This window comes from Vanessa tameamea, chromosome 24 (genome assembly GCF_037043105.1).
Source record: "Vanessa tameamea isolate UH-Manoa-2023 chromosome 24, ilVanTame1 primary haplotype, whole genome shotgun sequence".
Lineage (NCBI taxonomy): Eukaryota > Metazoa > Arthropoda > Insecta > Lepidoptera > Nymphalidae > Vanessa > Vanessa tameamea.
In genome coordinates, this window is record NC_087332.1 from 4,455,164 (window position 1) to 4,482,980 (window position 27,817).

The window sequence follows — 27,817 nt, forward strand, 5'->3', positions numbered from 1 at the left end:
ATGTCTATCTAGGTGTACCGTCTTCTGATTAACATTACATCGTGTAAGGAATGGCATAAATTTCTTATATATTTATATTGACATTTTAACGATTGCTTACGTCGACAATGCGCCACCAACCTTGTAAACTGAGATGTTATGTTGATGACTGAGCCAGTGTATTACACCTGTTGTTACAGTGGCTCAATCATCAACATCATTCATCCTTTAAAGCGATACACACCCTAAATTGCTGCTTGGTGGTACAATGTATGATGAGTGAGTACTTACCCAAACGGGTCTGCACACAGCCCTACCACCAATTTTATTTATATGTATATACCAAGTTTTCATTACTAAACCACTATTATCAAAAAAATAATGACAAATATTAATAGCGTAACGCTAATAAATTATTTAATGAATGATGTTATAAACAATTAAGGATCTACGGAAATTTACGTCCTTGTTTTGCAATTGAAAATTTCCAAATAAATTTACTTTGAGACATTATGTACCAATTATATTCAGTATTTGACCACTACCATTGACTTGACTACTACGATTTACTATTAAACGAAATTTTTACAAAATCGGGTGTAAATAATACGTAACTGTATAGAATACCTATAAAAAGCATACTTTTTTGCATAAAATATATCATTCTATGGTTTGGTCCTTCGAGCCGGATTTTAACCGGCGTCGTTTCTTTTTTTGAGTTTGAGCCATTTACACTTTGCTAAGTAGTTAATATTTTAGTAGTATCCTTTAGTATACCATTGAAGACCTAGTGGTCTACATAATAAGTAGCATGGTGGATAACGTAACGTGTACACTTTGGTTAATTCAACTATTATTTGAGTTACATGACTGTTTTCCATTTTAGTTTTAATTTTATAAAAAGTATATTCACTTAATTACTTTAATATGTAATGTAAATTTTTATAAAATCACTCTACCTCAATTCTCTTGGTCTTGTTCGTGGCGTTGGTGAATATTTCTATCATTTTAAGTTTCGAATTTATGTACTTTTTATTTACATTTTTATTTTCAGGCAGCATCAGTATTCCAAGCTACTCGTAAATGCGCAATAAAACAATATTATGGTATATATTTCGTTTATTTTATTAAAACATCTAGCAATCGGCCAGATCGATGAAAACTTGTCGATACAATTATTTACAATACATCTCGTAACAAGTTTTCTTACTACATTCTACTATATTAATACATCATTCACTATTTACATTTACTTACATAAAGTTACTAAATATAAAAGCGAGGAATTTATTCTTATATCTTTAATTATTTTATCATAATATGAATGTGTCATATTAAGCATTTTAAATACAAATTTCTTTTAACGCTAGTAATAACTGAGAACATGTACGGATACTTTTTCAATAGGTTTTCTTTTGTAAATTTAGTCTACTTAGATTCCAATGGAATAAAATAATCCGTATTAGTAAATATAACAAATCTGTGAAAGGGTTTAGCTTGATTTGTTTTTGTCCTTCTTTGTCGCAGCAACAGATCATCTCGATTTTTCGGAAGAGATAGTCTATAGACTGAAGAGCGACTTAGGTTATAACATTTATCTCGAAAAAATCATCATAATCTTTCAACAACACAGAAAAAATTACATTTAATTAATTTATTTATTAATTATATTTATTAAAAGAGTACCAAAAGTAACTTATTGTTAATTTAGAAAGATTTAATCAACAACATATATTATTTTATTCTTTTAAATTATATATAATATTGGTTTGAAATTTATTGCATCCGACATTTGCAGGCTACCAACGAAACGGAAACGTATCGAATGAACTTTTCTAATTGCCGGAAGTGTTCTGATAGTTTTGATAATGAAAGCCAATGGCGATGTCTTCTGGTTTCGTTGAAATAGCATGTGATATTTTGACAGTGACAATTTGATAGTTCAAATATTGTTCCAAAATTAAAATACTTTATTTTTATTTAAAATTCAACGCCTTGAGCATGCTGGCCAATATGCAAACTTATTCTGTTGATAAAACAATGGATGACTAAAAAAGAGTTGTTATCAATATAAAGATGTGTAGTTTACTAAAAGTATAAATATATTTTTGTATTTTTTATAACTTAGCTTAGTAAGTAACTTCACCAATTAGATAGGTTTTAAGTACTTTAAATATTAATTGATCATACAAATGAAAAATGTCTTCTACTTAAAGAAGTGGGAACTCCAAAATGTCTTGAATAATTCAATAAAAAAAAATTCTAAGCTTTTTAATATAAGTAATAAGGATTTTAAGTAGGTAAGAAATATTTAAAGAAAGCGATATCCTTAGAGTTGACTTAATTTAATTTTTATGAGTCGAAAATCAATTGAATATAAAAAAAGCATTTCGATTGTATTAAGTATATATCGATATTGAATCGATTTTAAGTATTTTCCATAAATGTTTTTCGAATTTACTTGAATGAAGTTTTAATTAAAAAATATATATATATAAAAATATTATATATAATGTAGGTATATTAGCAAGTTACTTTCATTTAACAAATTTTCTTTTAAAATATGGAATGTTCTGAGAGTAATTTTAAAGTAAATCTTAGTAGATTTTATGTGATCTATAAGACTAGATTTTACTATTAAATTGACGACCTGCTTTACATAAATTTATATGTATATATTTAAATAAGTCAAAGTTAATTCTTATTAATATAATATTTACATTTACATAACAGAATAACATAGTGCTTATTTATATGTAGGTAGCCTTAGTTTTTACGACAAATATACATATTTTATTTGTTACAAATGTTATGCTTCATTTTTTCTTTTTACTTTAAGTGCCATTTTTTAAATACGAAAGAAGAATTTCCGATTGTTATCTTCACATTTGAAAATAATTAACTTTAAAATTAATTTTGATGTCCTGTATTTCTTTTTTTAATTTACTATACTTTTTGAAGTAAAGTAATAAATCTTAATTTTTAACGTTTGTTTTATAACCTTAGTTTGATAAGTGTTTTTGTTTTATATGTTTGAAATGAACATAAAAATTGCTATAGCCGCGATATCGGGACGACTTCACAAAATGCTTACGACATCTTTCTTATTGTTAAGTCCAAATCTTCTTGTTTCAATAACTTACATACATAAAAAGCTGTTTTTTTTAATACATTGAGTTATATGCCACAGAATAAAAAGAACTAATGATTGTCATCTAAAACTCAATATCTTAATACTGAATTTTAATTGCAATAATTCTATACTATGTGCATTTTTTCTAGATGGTTTGAAAATGATTAAAGATGCGACACAAGCGCTTAATCTTGAACGTTTACAAAAATAAGCACTAGAAATGCTTCACTAAGTGTAGTAGGTACTTAGCTTAAGTATTATTTTAATTTACTTAAGTTTATTTATACTAAAAACTCAACAAATAGGAGAAGCCACAGGTGGAGGATGAGGAGGTGGAGCTGAACCCGGTGCATTCATAAACGATCCCTGGTTCCCTGCCCAAGGTTGAAGATTTTGTAAAGCGCTCAAAGCGGTGTTGGATTGCTGCTGTTGTGCTGCGTTAGCGGATGTTTGATAATGAAGCGCTGACAGCTGAGGAGCTCCGGGAGGCGGTTCTGGTATGTAGCCTTTGCTCAGCGCTTCCGCTTGAAGTGATAACATTAAGCGGTTTGCTGCTTGACGTTCAGCCTCTCGTTCTTCAGCTGTTTGTCGTCTGAAACAATTAATGTGAGTTGTTGAAATTCATCAAAATTTTGTTCTTAATAGGAGAGAAGACCAGCAGTTAGATATTCTGCAAAATTTTATTATTAAGTTTAATATTTTTTTTATAGTAATAATTAGTTTTAGAAACCTCGTTTATGTGCGTTTGAAACAAATCCTTACACTATCTAAAATAACAACATTTATTAATATGGGTAGTTTCTGAGATCACCGCGTTTAAACATACAAACTGTCTAGCTCTATATATGTATAGCATGTATGTATAAATAACTAAATAATAATCACACATATTAACAGAACAACAGAATCTATATTCGAACGCGTCAAAAACACGAACGAAATTGACATACGTTTGTAGAACGTATATAATTACTTGAATAATTCATTTTGACCAATCATCGTGAATAATTGAATCGGCCATTAGTGAACAAACCAATGGCGACTAATTACTTCTCATTGCGAAAACATAGACACAAGTATGTAATTGGACATAATTGAGTACATTAACATGACGGTATTTTTGACCAATGCACATACTCAGATATTGGATTAATGTACGAAATATGAGATTTTAATAATTTTACGTTTATTTAGAATAAGTTAAATCTTCTTTTTAAGAGAGGAGGCTTTTACCCAGCAGTGGGATGGACTGTTACTTTAAGTTTACGTATACATAGAGTAAATTTGTGAATAATATTTTACGTGACAATTAATAATGAGGGTAATAAATCAATGAATTCCCTTAAACATAAGTTAAAATGAAACGTTAAATTAAGTCCAAATTTCAAAAAAATAAATATAATAAAAAAATCTTATAACATAAATAATAATATTATTTAAAATACATTAGGAGCCTATAAATTTCCCACTGCTGGGCTAAGGCCTCCTCTCCTTTTTGAGGTGAAGGTTTGGAGCATATTCCACCACGCTGCTCCAATGCGGTTTGGTGGAATACACATGTGAGAGAATTTCATTTAAATTAGACACATGCAGGTTTCGTCACGATGTTTTCCTTCACCGCCGAGCATGAAATGAATTATAAACACAAATTAAGCACATGAAAATTGAATGGTGCCTGCCTACGCTTGAACCCGAAATCATCGGTTAAGATGCACGCGTTCTAACCACTGGGCCATCGCAGCCATTTAAAATACATAGAAAATATTTTGGATAAAAAAATGGACTGTGCGTAGCAATAATTCGTATAGGAATATGCTTTTTACTTATTAAATACGAATTAATACTTGCAGTCATTGTGCTAAAAAGTCTAGTTAAGTCTTATTTAAGTTGTTAGCATTTAATATGACAATTTATTGAGCTCTAACATGTTAATTAGGTTAATAAGAGGAAAGTATGATAAATGTAAAAGTATAAATTATATGACTCAATTAGAAACACAACAACGTTTATTTTGTGTATTTTAATCTTCAATGCACCTGGTAATCTCTTGGTAATCACTTGATTACCTCTGCAATAAAGACTCATAGCGTATTAACCGTTTATATCATCTGCGTTGCGAAGACATTGGCTCGTTTACTTTTCAAACAGGAACACAACAATAGGTGGTACCTACATGTGGTTTATGTAAAAGTGTAAAATAAAATTTTGCATCATGATGTTAACGTATTAAATTTAATGTAAAGCTACCACCGGTTCAGAAAGTAGATTCTACCGAGAAGAACCAGAAAGAAACTCAGTAGTTACTATTTTAATTACAACCATTACTTTAATTACAGAGTTTATATCAATAAAGTACAATTAAATTTATATAAAGCCTGGAAATCAAAAGATACCTATACACCACGCTCTTTTTTCATGAATATAATCTTGTATTGAGTAATATGCGTTATTTTTCTTTTTTTTTTGAATGATTGAAAGATTACATTTGAAACTATCCAAAATCTAAAAGAAAATGTCATTGATTCAATTTTTAGGAAGACCGGTAAGTTGACTACCTGATGGTTAGCGGTCACCACTGTCCATAGACATTGACGCTGTAAGAAAATATAACCATTCCTTACATCACACCAATTCGCCACCAACCGTGAAAGCTTGAAAGACGTTATGTACCTTGTGTTTGTAGTTACTCTGGCTCACTCACTCTTCTTTTTTTTTAAAAGAAAATAATACTAGCAAGGCCCCAAATTAATTAAGGAATTACTAATATTCTTATTTACCCCTCCTTTTAAGATTATCACTTGTGTTAGGAGTGGGACGACAATCATGGGGTACATGTCAGTCACCTCCTCGTGGTGTACCCTGGGCAACGGGGCCGGCTTGAGCTTGCTCGTCGGCCACGGCTAAGACTGGCGGGAGGGATGCCGCGGAGCCGCTCCTGGTACGTCCCTGATCGGCGTCAGGGCGGACCATGTGAGTGGCCTCGTTGGCTAGGAGGGAGTGGGAGGGCTCGCTACTCGAGCCTCCCAGGTGTTTTGCACCGGCGGTCAGCGGCGGAGCCTACCATCTTATCCGCAGCAGGGCGTCGGCTTCGTTGACGCCCAGCCTCCGGTGGCGGACTCGGGGGAGTTCGTCACATTCCCACGTGGAGAATGAGGGGGAAGGCGCGCACTAGGCGCGCTTTCCATGAATATTCAGCCGCCTTACGGCGGCTGCCGCTGGTGGGGTCGCGGTTGCATGCCCTTGGCGATCCCGTGGCCTCACCACTCGGCGGCATGGTGGAAACCCGAGGATGGTTTTAGTGGGTAGGACAGGGTATTAGCGTGCCCTGGCACGGGGTATTAGGCCCCGGTTGAGTCCCACATACCCGTCCCGGTCCCCCGACCGGGCGGCATGCGTAAATGCATTTCCTCCTCGTTAAACAAAAAAAAAACAAAAAAAAAAGGAGTGGGACGACAATAGCCCACGAGGTCAGGATCGAACCTGCGATTTTTTCCATTCCAAGTAATGTATCTCTAAAGTAATGTCTACGACAAATGTCATATCGACAAAAACTAATTTAATTAATTATCAACACTTAACTTAATTAATTTAGTAGACTAAATGCAAGCGATTAAACTTTGAGAGCCTTTAAAGCTCTACTCAGTAATAAATAATACATGAGTTTTAGAAGCGGTGCTACTCAATCCGATTAGCGTCAATTAGTCCGCTAAAGACAGGCTAGTGATAGCTGACGTGGTTTTCATTTAAACATGTCTGAAAATTTGTACTTCAAACATGTTATTACTAAGTGCTGAGAGAAAATTTAAAAGCGAATGCGAGCCGAGATGGCGCATTGTTAGCACGCGTGCTTCTTAACCGATGATTGCGGATTCAAATACAGGCAAGCACCACTGAATTTTCATGTGCTTAATTTGTGTTTATTATTCATCTCGTGCTCGGCGGTGCAGGAAAACATCGTAAGGAAACCTGCATGTGTCTAATTTCAAGGATATTCTGCCACATGTGTATCCACCAACCCGCATTGGAGCAGCGTTGGAATATGCTCTAAACCTTCCCATGAAAAAGGAGAGGAGGCCTTAGCCCAGCAGTGGGAAATTAATGTCTTTCTTATAAGTCGTTCATTTACGATAAGTGGTAACCACCCATATAATTATTAGAACTAAATTAATTATTATTATTATAACACCTAAGACGTTAAATTTTCATACCTATGGCGGTATATTTTGCTTACTTCTATACCTACTAACATTATCAAGCGTCACTGCAATAAATGAATTCAGTTCAATTGTCAATGGTACATGCAAACTGCAAATGGTATTACACAGTATTTAATTTATAGTTGTAACATTTTGGTCCCAAGACAAAAGCCTCTGGTATTAACTGTAAACTTATGGTCGTTTTCAACAAAGACATTTTGTCTGAATTATTAATTCGAAGGAGTTTTTATTGGTCGAGCCGGGATCTATATTGGATAGATTATAAATGCAAAGGTATTGGAATTGTAAATACATCGTAAAGTATTAATATATTATATCTAGTATTTGTCTACGTTGATATTAATAATTGAGAAGAATTTTCGAACCAATAAACATAAAACTTATACATTGAATATTTTATATGGAAGATTTAGGTAATCAATACATGATCAAGTAGAGCAACGTAAACTGATGGTTTTGCTTGTATATAATAAAATTGATACCATTTTTACGGATATAGATATTCTCTAATTGATAAATCAATATATAACAACTTAATACTCAATTTAACTTCAAATATAGTACATAACATCTCTAAATAGTACAAAAAAGGCGCTTCCCGCCGTCTGTACGCATAGATCTTTTAAAATACGCAACAGACTTTAATGCGATTTTCATCAATAAATGGAGTGATTCAAGAGGAAGGTTTATATATAAAATACAAGCCGGGAATTACAATTTTCCTAGCCGGAAAAAAATCAAGAAAAAATATTTTTCATTGTTCTTTAACTTAACAATTGTATTGTAAACCTTATATGAAGCACCGGCTTCATACGGGTACACCGTATTAAGCCGATCTTCTGCTCTAAAAGATACTTTACAAATATATGTTATATAAAATACAGTAAATATATTTTTTCTATCTATGTTGAGTTATTTATCGATGGTAAAGCTTTGTTAGTAATTTTACTGCCAAACATCATTAGTTACTTACTGGGTTCCCGTTTGCTTAAACGACGCTAACATTGGCTTATCCAGTATAATTACGGGATAAAACATCTTAAGTTTCATGTTTGATTCAATGACGTTGTATCGAAAATAAGTTGTATTTTATACTTATTTTTGTGCGAGTCTCGAAGTGTAAGATATCATTTACTATCAGACACTATTTGTAACATTTTAAGTACTGGCAAATGACTGTTCTACTTATGACAATGTTTGGAGCTTCAGAACACGATGCACTAATACGAGTTTTAGTGTCATGTGGTTTATTTTCACCCGAAACGTGCAGGTTTCCTTACGTTTCCCTTCACGGCTAACGAGATAAATTGTAAACACAAAAAGCACATGAATATGCAATGGGTTTCAATCCGCAATCTTCGGTTAATATTCATGTATTCTAATCACTGGGCCATTTCATTAAATTTGTGCATAACAATATACTTTTATAAAATTAAATTGATTCTTGGATAATAAATAATAACTAAAATTTTACTAAACAATAATTAAATAAACTGTCTGTTTGGCTAAAAGTAATCAAATTCGCCTACTTTATAATTTTATGTTCATCCAAATAAAGACATCATTTTAATGACTTTTAATGAAGTAATATTCACACAGCCTTGAATAGCCGTAATAGTCGACACCGCAAAACCTAAATTGCAGCCCAAACATGGATCGGTTGGGCAACTAATCGCTCAACAGTAATTTGTCTGTCGTCCTAAATGATATAAATTATTTTAGCTGGAAGAGACCTTGCTTTGACGACACGGTGTTACAAGTAACTAGCTGCTCCGTGCGTCTTCAATCGCGTTATATAGTAATGATGTATACTTAATAAGTTGTTCCACACAAGGGCTTTGGCAATTGAATTGGTAGTCGGATTTTTAAAAATAATCTCTTCAGCGTTCAACCCCGGATGCGCACGCGTACAATTTATTAAAAAAGAAAATGTTATGACATAAATATAATATACTCTATAACACTCAGGATTGATGTAGGTTTCTATCAGTGAAAACATTCTTAGAATTGGATAATTAGTTCGGGATATTGTCGCCTACAAAATACAAACAACAAAAAAATTATCCCTTTAAAATATTAATATAAAAAAATGACAAGTACAGAATACTTAACACATCTGATACTATTCATCTTATTACATATTTATACTGAAATGTTTGAAAAAATATATAAATCTGTTAAAAAAATAATTAAAAAGAAAAAAGATTGACCGTGTAGTCGTTGTCGCTTCTTTAAAAATCATTATCTTTGATATTTAAAGAGTGACTTATCTTGTGGCCTTTTCTTAAAAGGGGTGAATATGCTTTAGTCTAAGCGAGTCCTCGCTTAAAATATTAAAGCACAAATTGCAGTTTGAATTCAACCTACTATTATCTGAATATTAATAATGTAGTAAAATACTTAACTTACGTAAAACATTAAAACAATTTAATGCTAAAAACGATTTGAACTTTATTTTTGACAACTTCAATTTATAATGGGATAAGTATTCCTAGTGTTCGGCAATACATTCTCAATCCAAACATCATTCAAATCTTCATTCTAATGGCATCGCAATATACTACAATGCAATTATAACGTATATTCATATCAACATTTTTAATAAAATATTATATAGATGATAAAGCGTGGGGTTGGGTTTCGTTGATTTCCACGCAGAATAAATAATTATATCATTGTATTTAATTCACATACCGATGAAGAATATAATTATTGAATCAACGTAACTACTGCCGTGCCGGTTCTTCTCGATGGAACCGATGTTAACTTTTCTAATGTAATATTATTAAATGATTCACAAGTCACAAGATATTGATTGAGTTATTTTCATTTTGATTATAATGAATTTAAATTTCTTATTGTATTGAATGTTGGGTACTTTAATTATTACACTAGAGAACTAGTAATACGTTCTAAGTCATATCGAGAGATACCCTTATCTTTGTTAAGCGCCTACATTAGTAATTTGAAAAGGTCCATACATATAATACCTTGTATCTTACTAATTAAGATAGTACGTCTTACTGAGTGGTCCCCGCAATTCATTTGCATGATTACATACACTTATTTCACGACCTTATTTATAATGAAATAGAGTTTAAAATAAAATGAAATTTTGTTTCTAATTTCGTATTCATATTATGATACAAAGTAAAAGGTGTTTTATTTAAACGGTTTAAGGTTGATAATTCCTCGGTTGCTGGAGTATGTATTATAAATAAAGCTTTTAGGCTTGCAAAGATATCGCACGTTTTGACCTAAAGAGACTCAATTAAATCGGAACCCTTTTATCGTAATCGGAGTTATAAGGCCTCTGTCGGTTAACTTCTTGGAGTCAGATTAAGGTGTTCAATTTTAATGATCATTAAACGTATATTTAAAGTATTTTAAAATGCATCTTAACAAAATATCAAAAATTATTCGCGATTTACGTAATTAAATTTTAAAGCTTCAATTAAAAGCTAAAACGGTACCGTGATTATAATGTCAATTTATTGAATTTTATTTTTAAATATCTGAAATGTTTTAATTAATGACGATAAAATGTTTAGTATTGTAAAAAAATTTTTATGATTCTATTTTTAATATATAAACATGATTATAAAACGTTCATTTAAATTTATTTAAAGATATTTCTAATTGTAGACAGGCAGACGTTGACACTTTTCTTGATTAGCTTCAATTATAAATTAATTATAATATTTATATTCTATCATATAGGTAACTAATTATTTTTCTTCTTTTTATATTAATTTGTTAAATATAGGTAAGTAGTACCAACCCAGTAACCGATAAGTAAAAAACTAGTAAGTAAAATTATTTACAACTTAGAAACTTGTTAAACAAATTTACTTATCATTTTGTTGGCAGTTCTTTTTTATATATGTATATATATATAATTGTATTTAACTAACATAATGTATCCCAAATGTTGGAAAAGAGTAATCTTTAAGTTTCTTGGCGATTCTTCTCGGTAGAATCTACATTCCAAGCCGGTTGTAGCATTACTTAATATAGTTTTGTACAATGACGTTTCAAAATTACTTGTAAAAATCTACTAAAATAAAGTATATTTTGATTTATAAAGATTGTAGTCCGACTAGCAGAGTGGACACCAATGTCTATAGATGTTGGTACCGTAAGAAATTTTACCGTAAGAATTATGTTAAGTCCCTTATGCCTGTAGTTGCACTGGCTCACTCATCCAAACCGGCAATAACAATACTCTAAGCATTGTTCTGTTAGAATAAAATAAATATATTCTTGTCGTATTATCTTCATAGGTATATTATTATTAAGATAATATTCCAATGCTGATTGACCTTTTGAAGTTTATTCCACCTGCTGAAAATCGTCTGTCCTGCATTGAGGTCAGACGATTTTTGTTAATGTCAAGATTTAATTTAACTATTTAATTTCCAGAATAATAAATATAATGAAACAATATGTATAATTATATCGGTAAGTATCATAGATAATTTCGATATACGAAATATAGTATATATAAATATAAATTAGTAGCCTAGACTATTTCGAAGTATACAGTATATATTTTCAGGCGTCGGATGGAGGGAGTCGCTTTAACAAGTTGAGACGTGGCTAATTAAAATGGGCGGCGTTTGTGTAATGAATTATTGAGCTAAGCCTATTATCGAAGGAACTTTATTACGGTGGTTAATGGAGTAGGGATGGGCTGGCTTTGTTAAATTTAAGATATTACATTTTTGACGTATATTTGAACGAGCGACAGACTTCAACTGTATACAGTATAATAATAGTGATATGAATTGTGGCTTCATTTGTTTTTCTTTGTATTATCTAGTTTGTAATTTGAATTAGACTTTTATTATTATTTTATATTCAATCCGTTTCGTTTCATTTTATTTTTTGTGTTTATTATTTTTCATGTTTAATCATTTTTTTTCTATATTTTCATTAGTAGGTACATTATGTATAATTTTTGTAAAAAATATTTTTTTGGCAAAAAATATGTAATTTTTTTTTTATGTTACCGGGGGCGAACAATCGAGCAGGAGGCTCACCTGATGGAAAGTGATTACCACCGCCCAGGGACATCTGCAACACCAGGGGGGTTTCAGGTGCGTTGCCGGCCTTTAAAGAATAAGTACGCTCTTTTCTTGAAGGTTCCCAAGTCGTATCGGTTCGGAAAAACCGCCGGCGAAAGCTGGTTCCAGAGAGTGTTTGTGCGAGGCAGAAAATGCCCAAAAAATCGCGCTGTTGTGGATTTTCGGACATCTAGGTGGTGCGGGTCGAATTTAGAATTTTGACGAGATGTCCGAAGGTGAAATTCAGCTGCGGGGATTAATCCAAACAATTCCTCGGAACATTCCCGTGGAAAAATTCGGTAGAAGATCCAACATCTCTACGAAGAGCCAAAGGATCGAGCAGATCAGAAAGGGCTTAATTGTCGATAATTCGAGCCGCTCTACGTTGGATACGGTCAAATGGAAGGAGCTGGTACTGGGGAGCACCCGCCCAGAGGTGAGAGCAGTACTCCATGTGAAGCCGAATTTGCTCCTTGTATAGTCTTAGGCGATGGGCCGACGTGAAATACTGTCTTGCCTTGCTAAGCACACCGAGCTTTTTTGATGCCAATTTGGCTTTGCCTTCCAATTGACCGCGGAACTGAACGAGGCTCGAAATATCAACGCCAAGTATCCCGATACTAGCTGTTGCGGCTAACGGAATGTTCTCAAATCGTGAAGATACGACGAATGGTGTTTTTTAGCAGTTAACGTGCAAACTTGCGTCTTTTTGGGGTTGAAGTGGTAGGCCGGCTAAACCTAGTGGTTTAGCCGGCCCCAGTTCGAGACTTTGTTTAACGAAGACTCGATTTCAGACACAAGTTTGTTCCGGTTTTCTTGGACGTTTTCCCGAGAAATACTAGCACGGCCGGTGTATGAGGTATCTACGGTACTGTCGTCTGCATAGCAGTGAATGTTCCTGATTTGGAACAAGTCATTGATATGCAGAAGAACCTATAATACCTAGGTTTTATCTATACTTCTAAACTAATATTACAAGAGGTACAGTTCACTGATAGAAAGAACATTATTCCTGAGTGCTATAAGGTATAGGTAAATATATTTATATGATATCATTTTATTTATTAATTATTTGCACCGTGTGAAGCCGGGTTGGGTCGCTAGTTTGTTATATTTAAATACCTATTTCGTTACGTGCCTACTAACGTGTTAACTATATAATTAACAAAAAATATTTTACAATAAACAAGTCTGCTCATTTAAACTCATTTTGTTTAAGTTTACTCGTGCAAATCCGATATGATATACATCAATAGACAATTTAAATACAATTGGTTAATGTTACAAAAGTTTGTTGTTTCCAAAATATTAATTATGACCAAAAACGTAAACTTTATCGATATTTCATCCCCACTCAGAGTTTCCGCATCCCTGTAATTAGATAAGAGGCAGAATGAAACTTCGTTTAAATAAGCCAAACGCGCCCCGAGCCGGCTGGCAATTAGTAATATCTGTCTAATTATTTTATTACATGTCAAGGATTTTTCGAGGTTTCTAGAACGGTTATCAATTAGACCACAATTTGTTTGTGAATAGTGTTTACACATCAATAAATTGTGTGAAAGACGATATGGTTAGAAATAATGTTACTTGTGAGATGACGTCCGACAGAGAAGTATGGAAGAAGAAGACATGCTGCGACGACACCAAGTAAAATTCTGCTAAGGGCAAGAGTATCTTGATGATGATGATGGTATGTCAGTGTAATTATTGATAACTAAAACCAGTACATATACCTATACATTTATTTTTATATTTTTAAGATAAAAATACTTTACAAAAGTACTAGGCAACCTAAATACCATTTCTAGTTAATCTATATCAAGGATCGTTTTATTTCGACGGTGCGGTACGGTTAATTCAAACAAAATTATGTTAGCTAATTAAGAACTGCTTTATTAATTACTTCGCTCTCTCCCGACGATTTTATCTATTTTTTTATTTCTTTAATTTCGTTAGAGTCGACTGATTTGCCTGATATTTTTCATAATTATTTTTTTACATTTAAGAAAATTATTTTATTATATTGTTAGAATGCTTCACGCTTACTTGTGCAACGCTTACTTGTGCAAATCTGACAAGTTTTGCACAGTTATAAACGCATTAATTTTAACGCGATTGAAATAAAATGGTAATAGTTGATTTGCGTACACAACTCGACAATTGTTTAAGTGCAAGCTCTATGTAGATTTGAGCTAGATTGTTCTAGATCAGCTTTCTTTTATTTACAGCGTAATACATAACAACTATGCTGTTATATAAGACCACAAACTGTTCTAATAAATCGTACGTGTACACAAATGTATAAACATTTAAATCTATCTTCTAATATACATTTATTATTTTTCATAAGTCATAAGATTTTCAACTGTTTTTATTAATAAAATAAAGCAATAAAGACCTTTTTGATGTCAATTATTATTACTGGTATATATTTTGAACGAATGCGGATTGGTGGATGTATTTTTTAGAAGTAGAATCTAATAAACAGTAAAAATGAATCAGAGAAACGTTTTAAAACTGACTGCTATCGTAAAAAGTTCATACATATTAAATGAATCATGAACATGAATTTATTATTACGGCCAAACTTGGACGTTCTTCTATAGGTCTCTAAAATTCACGGTGGAAATTAACCTTATACATTCAATGATTTCGTTTATTATACATATAATGCTACTTATATTCAAAATGTGAGGGTTTATGTTTGTTTTTAATTACGTAAAAACGGCTCGAACGACTTGGATGAAATTTGAATAACGTATAACAATAGATAGCCAGTGAACCATTTTTTTTTCTCACCGGAAAAACGCATTACACGTTTCCACGTGAAGCGCACGGACACCTAGTGCGCCCTAGTAGGTACACCTGAAGACCCACTAAGAAAACAGGTACTCACTCCGTCACCCTTTACCCTTTACCCTTCGGCTGGTGTTACCGTGACGTAGCCAGTGAACCAATCAGGAACCCAAATATGCGAGTGAAACCATGGACGGAAGCTAGTCAGTATAATATAAAAATATTAGTATATCTGTTTGAAGTTAATGGACTTTTAACACTATTTAACCGTAATATCTGCACATGTTTATTCAACGTTGCTATAATTCGCCACTAGGTGACGCTACGTCAACATATTTACCATTCAACCAATCGCCATCATTCTCAAAACAGGACAACGTGCCGGGTTATAAATAAAACTGACATTATATTTGATCGTGTAACATTTGTTTAAATACACAGTAATCTTATTCGTTTCTAATAACTTTAATGTTAAATATATTTTTTTAATTGTACCAATTATATCCGAGTTTATTTATTACAGTTTTTACATACAGATAATATACCTACAACAATTACGACCCTCATGTGTTACCTTCACACGAACGATACAAACGACGTGCAATAAAAATTAACGTGAACGCAACTTACATCCCTCCCTGCATCAACGTCAATCACTAAAAGGATTTGTTTCGTAATTCAGAAGGAGACAGCCTACAAGTAACAATTATCCAAAAGACATCTGAAAGAACAGACTAACCAAACGTCTGAACTCTCATTTTACTACAAACAATATTGCATCTTATTTTAAACGAAATACGATGTATGTTTACTCGAATATATAACCAGTATTGCCGAAATAAGCTACAATATATTCTCGATAGGAACATGGACCAAGGTGTATTGTTAATAGAGGTTATTTTGGTATAATCGTGTGACCCCTAATTCGAGTTTAATATTCACTTACGAAGGCAAAGAATTACAAGAAGAAATGAAGCAGGGATAGTGAGTAAATAAATAAAGACCCTCCTTACATTACGTGTTAGATGGTGGTTCCTCGCAATTCGATTTGTTAGTGTTTCCGTGTAATATGGATTGGCTTTAAGATGTGTAAATTGATCGTGTATGCTCTAACACAAAAAAAAAAAAAATAGTTGAATTCGATAATTAAATATAGAATACATAGTTCTACCTCGGTTACTTAGAAATATATTTATGTTTTGTCGAAATATCTTGATTTTAATAACTATTAAAAATATATATAATATTAGAAGTTTTAAATAGAGCAAAATGTGTATAGTGGTTTTAATTTCCGATCTGGTAGTAGATTTAAAGCGATCCATAAGTAAGTAGATAAATAAAGATTTTTGATCTGACTGTATTTGTAGAAAGATCAATGATTGAATTGCGCATCTATTATTGATATAAGTTATTCTGTGTTAAAAAAGTATGATTAATTATTAAGAAAAGTACATTAAAAAACATTTACTTAACCACCTAGAAGACACATACTCCGACCGCAATAATTACCTTTACTTTGCTTTTAACAATGCAGTATAAAATACCATCGCCCATGTAGTCACGGATACACAATACAAGAATTACTATGATACTAAAAGTCGTACTTGAGTATGACTTTTTATTATTCCTAAAAACCTTTGTAAATAATATATGACATATTTATGACGAATGACGGTTAAACTTCTCCTTGGATATAAATAAAATCGCAGCCAATATAAAAAAAAAAAAAATTGAAAGCTGTTTCTGTAAAAATATAAATAATAAGAAAATCATAGTATGCAGTCAACATACTCGTTTTATATTTACATATAAAAACATACACATTTATGTAGACCGAAAACATGAAAATTAATTAAAAAATGACTTTTACAGATTAAAAATGAAAAGCTTGGAGTTTAAATAGATAATGTTCACTATAATAAGCAGGATTGTTTAAAAAAAAACCGTAGATCATTTTGCATATTTACCGAGAAATAAACTTCACGATAATAAAAGTATATATAAATATTGTGTACAATATAATAGAGATGATAAATAAGCTTAGAGTTAGTTTTCCTTGAGATTCATACGTTACGTACTTAAACTTAATCGTATACAATTATTTGATGTATGTTTTTTAAGGTATGTTTGTTAAAAAAGAGTAACTACTAAATTTTCAGCCGGAATTTCTAAAATATACATTCCGATCACTAGCAGTTTGAAATAAAATATATTATATAACACTACAAAATTCCTTGTTAGCGCACATTCGTATAAAGTACGTATCTGATTTAATTTCGTTCATATATAAATACGTATGAATTAAATAACTAAAAATATACTATATTAAAACGCATACAAATAACTAAACCAAGTATCACGTACACACATAAAATAACCTCAAGTGTCTACAATAAAAATGGGTACAATGTAAAAACGTGCATTCTTTTCCGCTTTTAAATAATTGATCATCCAAACTGCCGAGTTGTGTTCCTCATGAAATATTAAAGCCCCAACATCGTCGTGTTACCGCCGGCTCGATGCGATAGGTATAAATATGGGCAAACGTTTGCGTAACAAGGATTTTACTTTTTGTTTCTATATACTATCGGCGACCCTTTTAAAATGGCGGACTACTAAATACGTAATGTCAAAAACCGAATACAAACATCGATTGTTTTCACTGGTTTAATATAAATGTGAGGTAGCATAGCTGGACGAAGATGGCATAGCCTCATGGGATATTTATAACCGAATCCATAACGATGTGGATTGGTTTTATCCGACAATATGCAAGACACCTAACGATTTCTCCGCCGTCGAGCACGAGATAAATAATTATAAAAATAAATTAACCACATGAATAATATGAACTATAATATTATCTTTTATATAAATATTTTACAGACACACGTTTACGGCAAATGCTTTTAAACTATTATTAGATACTAGCACTTCTTGCATTTCTATGCAACATTCAATTAACTCATAGACACTAAAAGAAAAATAACAATCAAACAATGGCTCAAACACGTCCGTGTCGTAACTATAGTTATATTTTAAAATGATTTCGTTTTTACTACGTAGCAGTATTTGACAGAAATAAATCGTAACTAATGTTTGATATTCGATATTGATATTAAAATGTTTATCAATTTGTATTACAAATTCATATTAAGGTTCTTATTTTAAATGTATTCTCATATTTTTTAACAAACCTGCCGCTTTACATTATTATTATAAATATCATATCATAAATATCAAAACATGAATATGGGCTTAACGTATAGCTACGTACTTATTTTTTTTGTTATAAAACATAATTAATATAATTGTAGATAATTGTAGATAGAGAGATATTGTCAAACCTGATTTTCAGTAAGAACGTTGGTTATCTCGATAAATAAATCAATCCTTATTTTAAAATCTAAAGATATTCTAACCGACCATATTTGCATTAACAAAATGATTATGGATTCAAGTAATACTTATGTACCGGTTTCTTATCTGTATATTAGATATGTCATAAATCTTCTTTACTTCTGAGATGAAATCCATGTAAATCTGTACGTTTCTTTATCGATATCACATTAATAAAAAATCATGAACAATGAGTTTTATTAAGCAAAAAAAAAATGTATTCTCAAAGGCTCCTCAGTTACAAGTAAGTTTTGAATTGGTATTTAAATTTGGAATATAACTTTTCGCTTAAAAGAGCCAGTAAGCTTCTATATATTTCGTTAAACGATCAAAAACAATTCCATTTTTAAATATATAATCTTCACTGAAAACTTATCAGATATTCAACACTTTATCACATATAATATATATACGTATTGATCTATAAACAATTAATTATCTGTTATTAATATTGAAATATGACTAGATATAAATGTAAATATCTATAAATGCGTTTTTAAATAATCAAATAGATATCCTTAATCACAAAACATAAAACTGTAAAGATGAATAGTTGGCTGAAAGGCTTGGTCAAATAAATATATATAATTCCTAGGATATACTTCTTCTATGTGTTTTCATACATTACAAGAGAAATATTATAATTATCGTCTATGTTTATGTTTTTAATTTTAATTTCTTATTAATATGAAAAATACGATTTCTCAAGAACGTATTCGTGACATCCATCATCCATCTTATTAAGATTATAAGGTTTAAAAAAGCAGTAAAAATAAATGCAAAAACATAGAATATTCCAGAAACAAAAGAACAAAGTATAATTATAATTAACTATTTTAATAATATATTATAACATAATTCTGTCTAACTTAAACCAACCAAATAATAAGATTTTGCCTCAATCACCACATCATGAATACAAATTCCAAACTTCAATCGTCAAAGCACCATAGATAAAATAAACTCGTTTGTCATAGATTAACTAGCATTTCATTTGCGTTATGCTTATCTATATACGATGACGTTTAGAATAAATAATGTCTAAATAAGACAATGATCGAATATTGTCCCGAGTTATAAAACACTTCACTTTAAAACAGGTAGCTGTCATAACGATATTGATTAATCGATTTCAGCTTCCCTTTTCTCGGGCTCGGAATCGAGTTAAAAAAAATACAGATTTCGATTCTGAGGATATTCGAGTTAAAATGTCATTGTGATATTGTTCTGTTTAATTTGAGTACAGCTCTCGTTTCATTTTAATAAATATACATTATAATGTTTTTTTTAGTTGATTTACTCCTATTATTGGAATCTAAACATTAGAAAGTCACATCAAATAAAAAAAATATTTCATATGTTATGAAAACCTTACTTGATATATATAATATGTATTATATAATCATTATTTTATGTGTTATAAAATTTTATTTAGTCTCATTTTAATATGCGAGCCGAGGTCTTCTGTATTAAAGGTACACGCTTTGCTATAATTTAACGTAATTTGCACTAAACAATTAAGTATGTTTATATTATTGATGATCATGAAACAAATAAGTACATTATGTCTTATTTTTTCATTACGTGCAAAAATAAGAAGTTATGTACTTCTTTTAATTAAAATCTAGTCTATACTATACTAGAAGTATATTAATATTTTTATATCTATTATTATACAATGCTTAATAAACAAAAAAAATAATTTACCTCTAAAGCAATATTAAAATATTTTTTTTTGGAAAAAATTAAAAACACTTTTGCAGCAACAGTTAGTTTAACTCAAAAAAAAATTAAATGCATTCCATTTTTGATAGTTAAAAATCCAAACAAAAAAATCCACTCAACTTTAACGACACAACAAAACAACAGGTACTTAATAAATAACAACAAAACAACAACAGATAAGCAACCATTAACACCGCTGCTTAATACGAAGAGACGTCTGATAAACCGACCGAATATAATAGATATTTTTTAGTGAGTAACACATCTCGAGTCCCGACGTTGCTTTTATTCGATATCTAGAAAGAGATAGCAGAACTTTATTCGGTGCGAAATATTATAAGACTCGTAATTAAACTTAAACTTAATAGTATTATAAATACAAATAATAAGAAGGGATTATAAAAAAACTTGCAGTTTAGATTGTGCTGTGTAATAAGTAGGTACGTAGTATTTATATGTACTTAGGGTAGGTTTAGGTAGGTACAGTCATCACTTAATTTTTATGTGCATTTTGTGTTTAAAATGCATCCTATGAAGGAACACATCGTGAGGAAACCTGCATGTGTCTTATTTAAATGAAATTCTGCCAATATCTATCCATTGCATTGGTAGCGGGGGTTGAATTCGTTACAAATCTTCAATTCAAAAGGAGAGAAAGCTTTAATCCATCAGTGGAATATTTACAGACTGTTACTGTTCATACTTATATAATAAATTGCCTTAATAATTATATTTGTATAATAATCTCAAGAAATATCTATCGTATCGATTTAAATTCCATTTGCAATATACAGAAACTTGAAAGAGTAAGGTTATATATCGTATAACTTAACGCAAGGACACTAAGCAGTTCAGTAAACTTAAACGTCCACCAATCCGGCAAACTATATGAAACCAAATTAAAAGCGAATGAACTGCCGGTCATCGCTCACATAATAATATAACTAGCAACCCGACCCGGCTTCGCACGTGTATGTAATCATGAAACATTTTAAATATCACAAAATCATATGTAATGTATATGTCTTTTGTTTTTTTTTATAGGTAGACCGCTACCTAGGCATTTTCGTTGTAAGAAATATTAACAATTTCTCACATCACCAATGCGCCAACCTACAGCCAACCTTGGGAACTAACATGTTATGTCGCTTTTGCCTGTAGTTACACTGGCACATTCACCTTTTAAACCAGAACTGAACAGTACTAAATATTACTGTTTGGCGACAACATTTTTGGATTAATGGATTACACCTAAACCTTCCTTACTCACTCTCTCCATCGGTGGAAACGTATGAAAACTGTTTGGTAGTTTATAAAGTTTATCGGGTTCAGAAAGGCAGACAGATAGACTTTGTGTTATAATATGAAGACATGATTATAATTAGATATACTACAATTGTATTGTAGTAATTACTTATTATACTGAAATAAATTTTTCACACTTTATATGTTGGTAGCTGGTTAAAAACTCTTAAGGATAAAACAGTTTTATTAAAGTTTAAGATTTTGTAATAAGTTAAAATCAAGGTCTGTCAAAGTGATTACAATGATAGTTGACTGGTGTTAAACACATTAGACTATTTAGGACTTTATAAGAAATTACTTCGAACAGTACAAGTAATAATACTGTATATAATCCCTAGCGCAAAACAATTTTTATCGTATTCATATAAACAAATAGCATTACAAAAATCTTCCTAATTATTCAACCAATAAATATAACTATTTAAAAATAATCAATGAAATACATTCTATACAATAACCCTTCCCTGCAGAGGCGGGTAAGAATAAAACGAAAGTTCCTATCGTGGGTTATATGAGTTTTTTCTCGACGGTGGCATGGCGCCGTATTATCGGTTTCTTATCAGCTCCGTACACAAACACCGCTTGTCCATTAGACGATTATCAGAACGCCACCACGATTCGAACCAGACCAGCATTGTCTCACAGTGATTCGGAATTTTGTATATTTGGTTATTTGAATATTATTACTGTGTTAAGTAGCTATCAGTTTTGGCTTCGCACGAACGATGAATTTATTTGGTTTATGTTTTCAATTAATTTTATTAATAATATACAAATGTATATATTATTACATAATTAAACGTAGATATTTTAATAATGTATGAGTTAATAATAATTTGAATACGTTTTATTTTTGTAACGTGCAGCACGCAAAGTTGGATTTAGAGATCTGTGCCTGGGACAATGAAATAGTAGAGACCCCAGCCCCCTTATTACTATTATACAAATTAATTTGAACAATTTCTGACGGTCGGCTTTTCATTTTTTTTTTCGTTTCCATGGTAACTTTCGAAATTGTATTTAATGAACATCAAATATATCGCATACTATTTTTGTTATTATTTTTATCAACACGTATATTACATCAAAATTATCAATTTTCGCCGCCGATTTATTTTAGAATCTGTCGTTTAGGCCACTCTTATAGAGGCCCTAGGACTGCAGCCCCAGATTCCCAAAATCCGGCCCTGGTCGTTCGTCACATAGTAAAGATTATGTTGTTAGTAATTTTTATATTATTATTTATTTTGCTAATATGACGAAGTTGATTAACGTCTTATTGTAAGCTTGACAGTTTCATGATGACGGTACACGCACACATACGCTCATACATAAACTAATTGCGCCCACGCCCCGTTCGCGTTGACATTTGACTGAGAGATTTGATGATGTTAACCTACACCACCGAAATCTAAATAGGCTTATGTAGTTAGGTTTGACTGTATATATAAAAGAAGTATCTTGTTATCGTAATTTAATTTATTTAATAATTTAAGTAATGATTATTTTAGTGAAGTTGTAAGTGTCAAGTAAAGATTATAATTTTAATTACTTTCACACGATGCTATGTGCAAAAGATATATATATATATATATTTATATATATATAAATATATATATATATATATATATATATATATATATATATATATATGGTGTCAGGCTTATAGGATTACCTATCAGGATAGACTCAATGTATATAAATGTTGTACATTTCGTTGTCTTCACAATAATAACAGAAAAAAATAACATAATTTTAATGTTAACATGATGTAAACAACTTGTTATAAACACGATCTATATTAATATAACTGTAATTATTTTAATTTAAAATCACAATGTTATTCGTGTCAGTATATTATGTAATTTATTATAAGTGTAATTAATTTGCAAATAGATAGGTGTGTTTATAATTTAGTTTAACTATGTAACTTAACTAAAATATAACGGTATTAAATAATGCTAGACATATTTACGACACAAAATATTGTGTAAAAATATATTTCGTCATCGTAGGGCGTCAACGTAAAATTAAGTAATATTTATAATCTGTTATCTATAAAATATGATTGCATTTTATATAGCATACAAAATGATAGAGTTGCGGAGCTTTTTACCTTTGATGCGAAAATGCAAGTTTCTTACCTTTGATAAGAAAATGAAAAAAATTAAAATGAAAAAAAAAAAGAAACTCTTCGCATTACTTTTTAATTGTTATTATTTAATTAATCTCATAATTTTGTTGTCGTTTCGGCTATGTTTTTTTACCGACAGTTACGCTGCTATGTCAAAATACGTCAAACAATGTCTTTCAACAGTATTATTATCCAAAGAACATCAACCAATAAACTGCGAATATACTTAATATTTTCGATATTAATATTTTAATGTATAAAAATGACATTTTTTACTTGAAACATTTGGATTTGTACGTGGAATAATATTCGTATTTCGAATATAATCTAATATATAGAATAAATATATATTTTTTATGTAATTATTAAACGGACGGGCATACGGGCCATCTCAAAGTAAGTAGTCAGTACCTCAAAGTGACATCAGCGTTGTGAGAAATATTAACCATTCCTAACATCATCGATGTGCTTCTAATCTAGGGAGGTGCACTTATACCGACTTCAAACCGAAAACAACAATATGCATTGTTGTTTCCGGTTTGGGTTGAAGTTGAAGGGTGAAAATACAAGCAAGTAAAATTGCAACAAAAAAAAACACACAATATTTTTTTGTTTTATATACAGTAAATGTCCTATCAACAAACTTTTATATTTCCATTCCCAAGTATATTTGTTATTTACATATCTGCTTACTCTCAATAAGTAAAATCACCACGGCCATGATATCGTGTTTCAATTGTTTTTCCTCTTAACGAAATTGAATAGGAATTGTTTCCATTGCACGATAAGAATAAATCGTTCTTTTATATTTTTATAACTTCACTTATTTTATCCGTATGGGTTTTCATGTTTTTATTTCTCAATTAATATTTAATTATATAAATCTAAGAAATTTATGAAATGAAATACCTTTCCCTACATGAATAATATCATAAATTTCTCATGCAGTGCCAATGTCTATGGTTTATGGCTTACTACAAAGTGGTCTTCTAATATAAATAATTTAAAAAAAAATTATCGACAATGTTCACTTACTCTGAATATCAAATAAAAATATTATGTGCATATGTGCAAATTATAATAAAAACATATGAACGCAAGCACTTTGCACTCAATATTATTACTTATTTATTTATTGTTATTGTTATGAAAGACAAATAGTTATCGTAAAATAAAGAATAAAAATATTAAAAAGACACAATAAACCATAAAAACAAAACGTTTTTATCGTGGAAATGAGTAATAGTACAATGGAAACAGTGAAGTGAGTGCAGTCACAAGGGACGACATAGCTTCTTGTTTTTGCATTGATCTGTCGAATTAACTTTACATTGTCTCTGAATTTGTCAAATATAGGATCAAGGACTATCAAGTTCAGCCTGATCTTTCAAACTGACTTTCCTATGTCACGCTGTTTCTGAATCTAGAATTTTACTATTTCCACTTTTAAGTATAAGACGATTTCACTTTATAGAACGTCGGGATTATATAATTTTTTTTTCGTATGAAAATATGAAAAATTAATGAAAATTAAAGAGATAAAATACATCTTTGCACTTTATTTCATATTATATTGTATTCGAATATTATTTCTTTTTTTTTCAGAAGGAAAGTGTTAAAATGTGCTAGAATTTAGAATTTGCTACGACAATAAGGCTTTAGAGATTAGGGTCTACACTAAAACGTAGGCAGCGTTAGGCCGTATATAGTCGAGCGTTAGTATTAAAAAAAAAACTATCTATAATAAAAAAAACTTTGAACGTACCTCCATTTCGTTCTTCTATTCTGAAACCATGTTTTGACTTGCGCGTCCGTCATTTTTAAAGTTTTAGCGAGTGACGCTCGTTCGGCGGACGCTAAGTACTTTTGTTTGTGGAAACGTTTTTCTAGTTCTGCTATCTGCATTCTTGTAAAGGACGTCCTCGGCTTCTTGCGTTTAGGCGGCGTTCGGTTTTGGTAGGGATGTCCGATCCGCCTCGTGATTGGGAATGAAGCTGGAAATAAAATGTTGCTATTTACTATCTATATTTCCCGTTTTTTAAACATATAAAAACACCATATTTGTAACATTGATTAACAGAATAGGTAAAAAACAGAATTTCCATCAGCTTGATTGAGACGTTAGAATTATAATTGATTGTCAATTAACAATTATTCAAAATTGCGAATTTGATTTTCATAATTTAACATTTATCTCCCAACTAAAATCCAATTCAACATTTATGAATGTCTAAATGTCAAAATGAAGTTCACTTATAAGTAGGATTATTAAGTAATTTGAAGATAACATTACTTAGACGTTTTATAATTTTAAAAACAAATTATAGTGTTACCCGAAAAAAAATTGTCAAAATACATTTTTTATTCGGTACTTAAGATAAATTCGAACAATAAAAAAAAAATAATGCAAAAACCTGAAACGCTTGTCATTACAACATTTAAAGACTTTTCGATGAACGTTATTTAATTATTTATTTGTACATAAAAAACACACTATCATATGTTTTTTCGATATTCAATTCATATTTCGATAAGCAAATTTGATGACTGACATTTAAGGAAATTAGTAAGAATAAATATTATTCAAATCCGGTGTAGCGATTTATCAGAAAATAGCATCTGAAATATACCAGAAATTACTCAGTCTTACTCGTACATTTAAATCTTATCTTTGTAATTGAAATCACGACTTAATCGAGTTGAATAATGTTCGACGATTACAGAGTGCCATGAATAAATAAAAAACTCATTAAAGTCCGCATCAAGTATGAATCGCTACGATTGGTATTGTAATACGTACACTGTAATCAACATTTTTCATCCTTAATAAATGTTAAATTACATAGGCGTTCGTGGAAACTTAACTTGGAGATCAAACCGCAAGAAATCTCGTAATAGCCAAAAAGGTTCTTTAAAAAAGAAGTCGTAATTGTTAGCAATCGTTTTAAACTGCCAGTTACAATTCTCTTTTCGAAATTACTCCCAAGATGGCGGGAGGTGATTACGTTTTTAAAATTCGAAACTCAATAAATTACATTCGTTCAAGCAGCGCGCTCTGATTGGTCCAGCGGTCGGTAATGATCGGTGTTTTCCGTAATAGATCGATTTGCATTAAATGGCCCGTATGATGAGATCATGTCGATACTAACTAGTATTGCATTCAATGCCAATGGTGCTTTATAATATGATCCTCCACAATCAAACCTCATCGGCAATGCGGTCGTTAAAATTCATTTAATTTTTAACCTTTGTTGAACAACAAAGGCCTTAGTTGTTTATTTGCAATTATTTTATAGTAAGCGAAAATAGATTCAAATAGTTTTTATATTTTTTGTTTTTATAAAGGGGCTCGGTTTTTTAAACGGCCAAATTATATTGTATCTTTTGATATTTATATTTATAAGCTATACTTATTTGTGCTAAATATATATTTTTTTAATTAATTTCGAATAAAGAAATAAAAAAATATACATACAAAATTAATATTGTTATCATAAAGATCTAATTTATAGATCATAAAAAAACAATAATATAAAAGTATTTCATCAAATACCAATTAACAAACAACTATTTGAATTTCGTGCCCGTATTTCATTTTAATCTTTTAAACAGAAAGAAGTTAAACGACTTGTTTTAATTGGTCGAGCCAGTGTAATGGCGGCCTTACGTGACCAGGAATTATGTTTCAAATAATTGTGTGTATAACTTTACATTCGATATTTTTTTTTTTTTTGTAAAACATGCTTCATTTGTACCGAAACGACCGTGAATTAAAAGTTTTTAAATAATAATATGAATCATGTTATTATATTATGTATAATTACGTACGTAGTAATAATGTATTTAAAATTCACAAATTTATAGACACTTCAATGTATGTTTAAAAATGTATTGTCTATAGAAATTTATTTAGAAACAGATCAAACAAACACCTTAGTAAATAGTTGTAGTTAGCATTAAAATTATAGACCCATACATATTTTTAAATATTATAAGTTAGGTATGTAGCAACCTCATTTCAACCTTTTGGAAGTCGAACGAAGAGTCAATTTACAGTATC

At 30.7% G+C, this 27,817-nt stretch overlaps 1 protein-coding gene across 1 annotated transcript in view; it reads right to left on the bottom strand.

The window, feature by feature from the left end:
• Positions 1-3,265: 3,265 nt before the first annotated feature.
• LOC113402715 (T-cell leukemia homeobox protein 2-like) overlaps positions 3,266-27,817 on the bottom strand; it is a 42,242-nt gene continuing 17,690 nt past the window's right edge. The window contains exons 2-3 of the mRNA XM_026643024.2: positions 25,523-25,751; positions 3,266-3,704 (exon numbers count right to left, since the gene is read on the bottom strand). Coding sequence (XP_026498809.1) covers positions 3,407-3,704; positions 25,523-25,751 — 527 coding nt within the window. The 3' untranslated portion in view covers positions 3,266-3,406. The remainder of the gene's footprint in view (positions 3,705-25,522; positions 25,752-27,817) is intronic.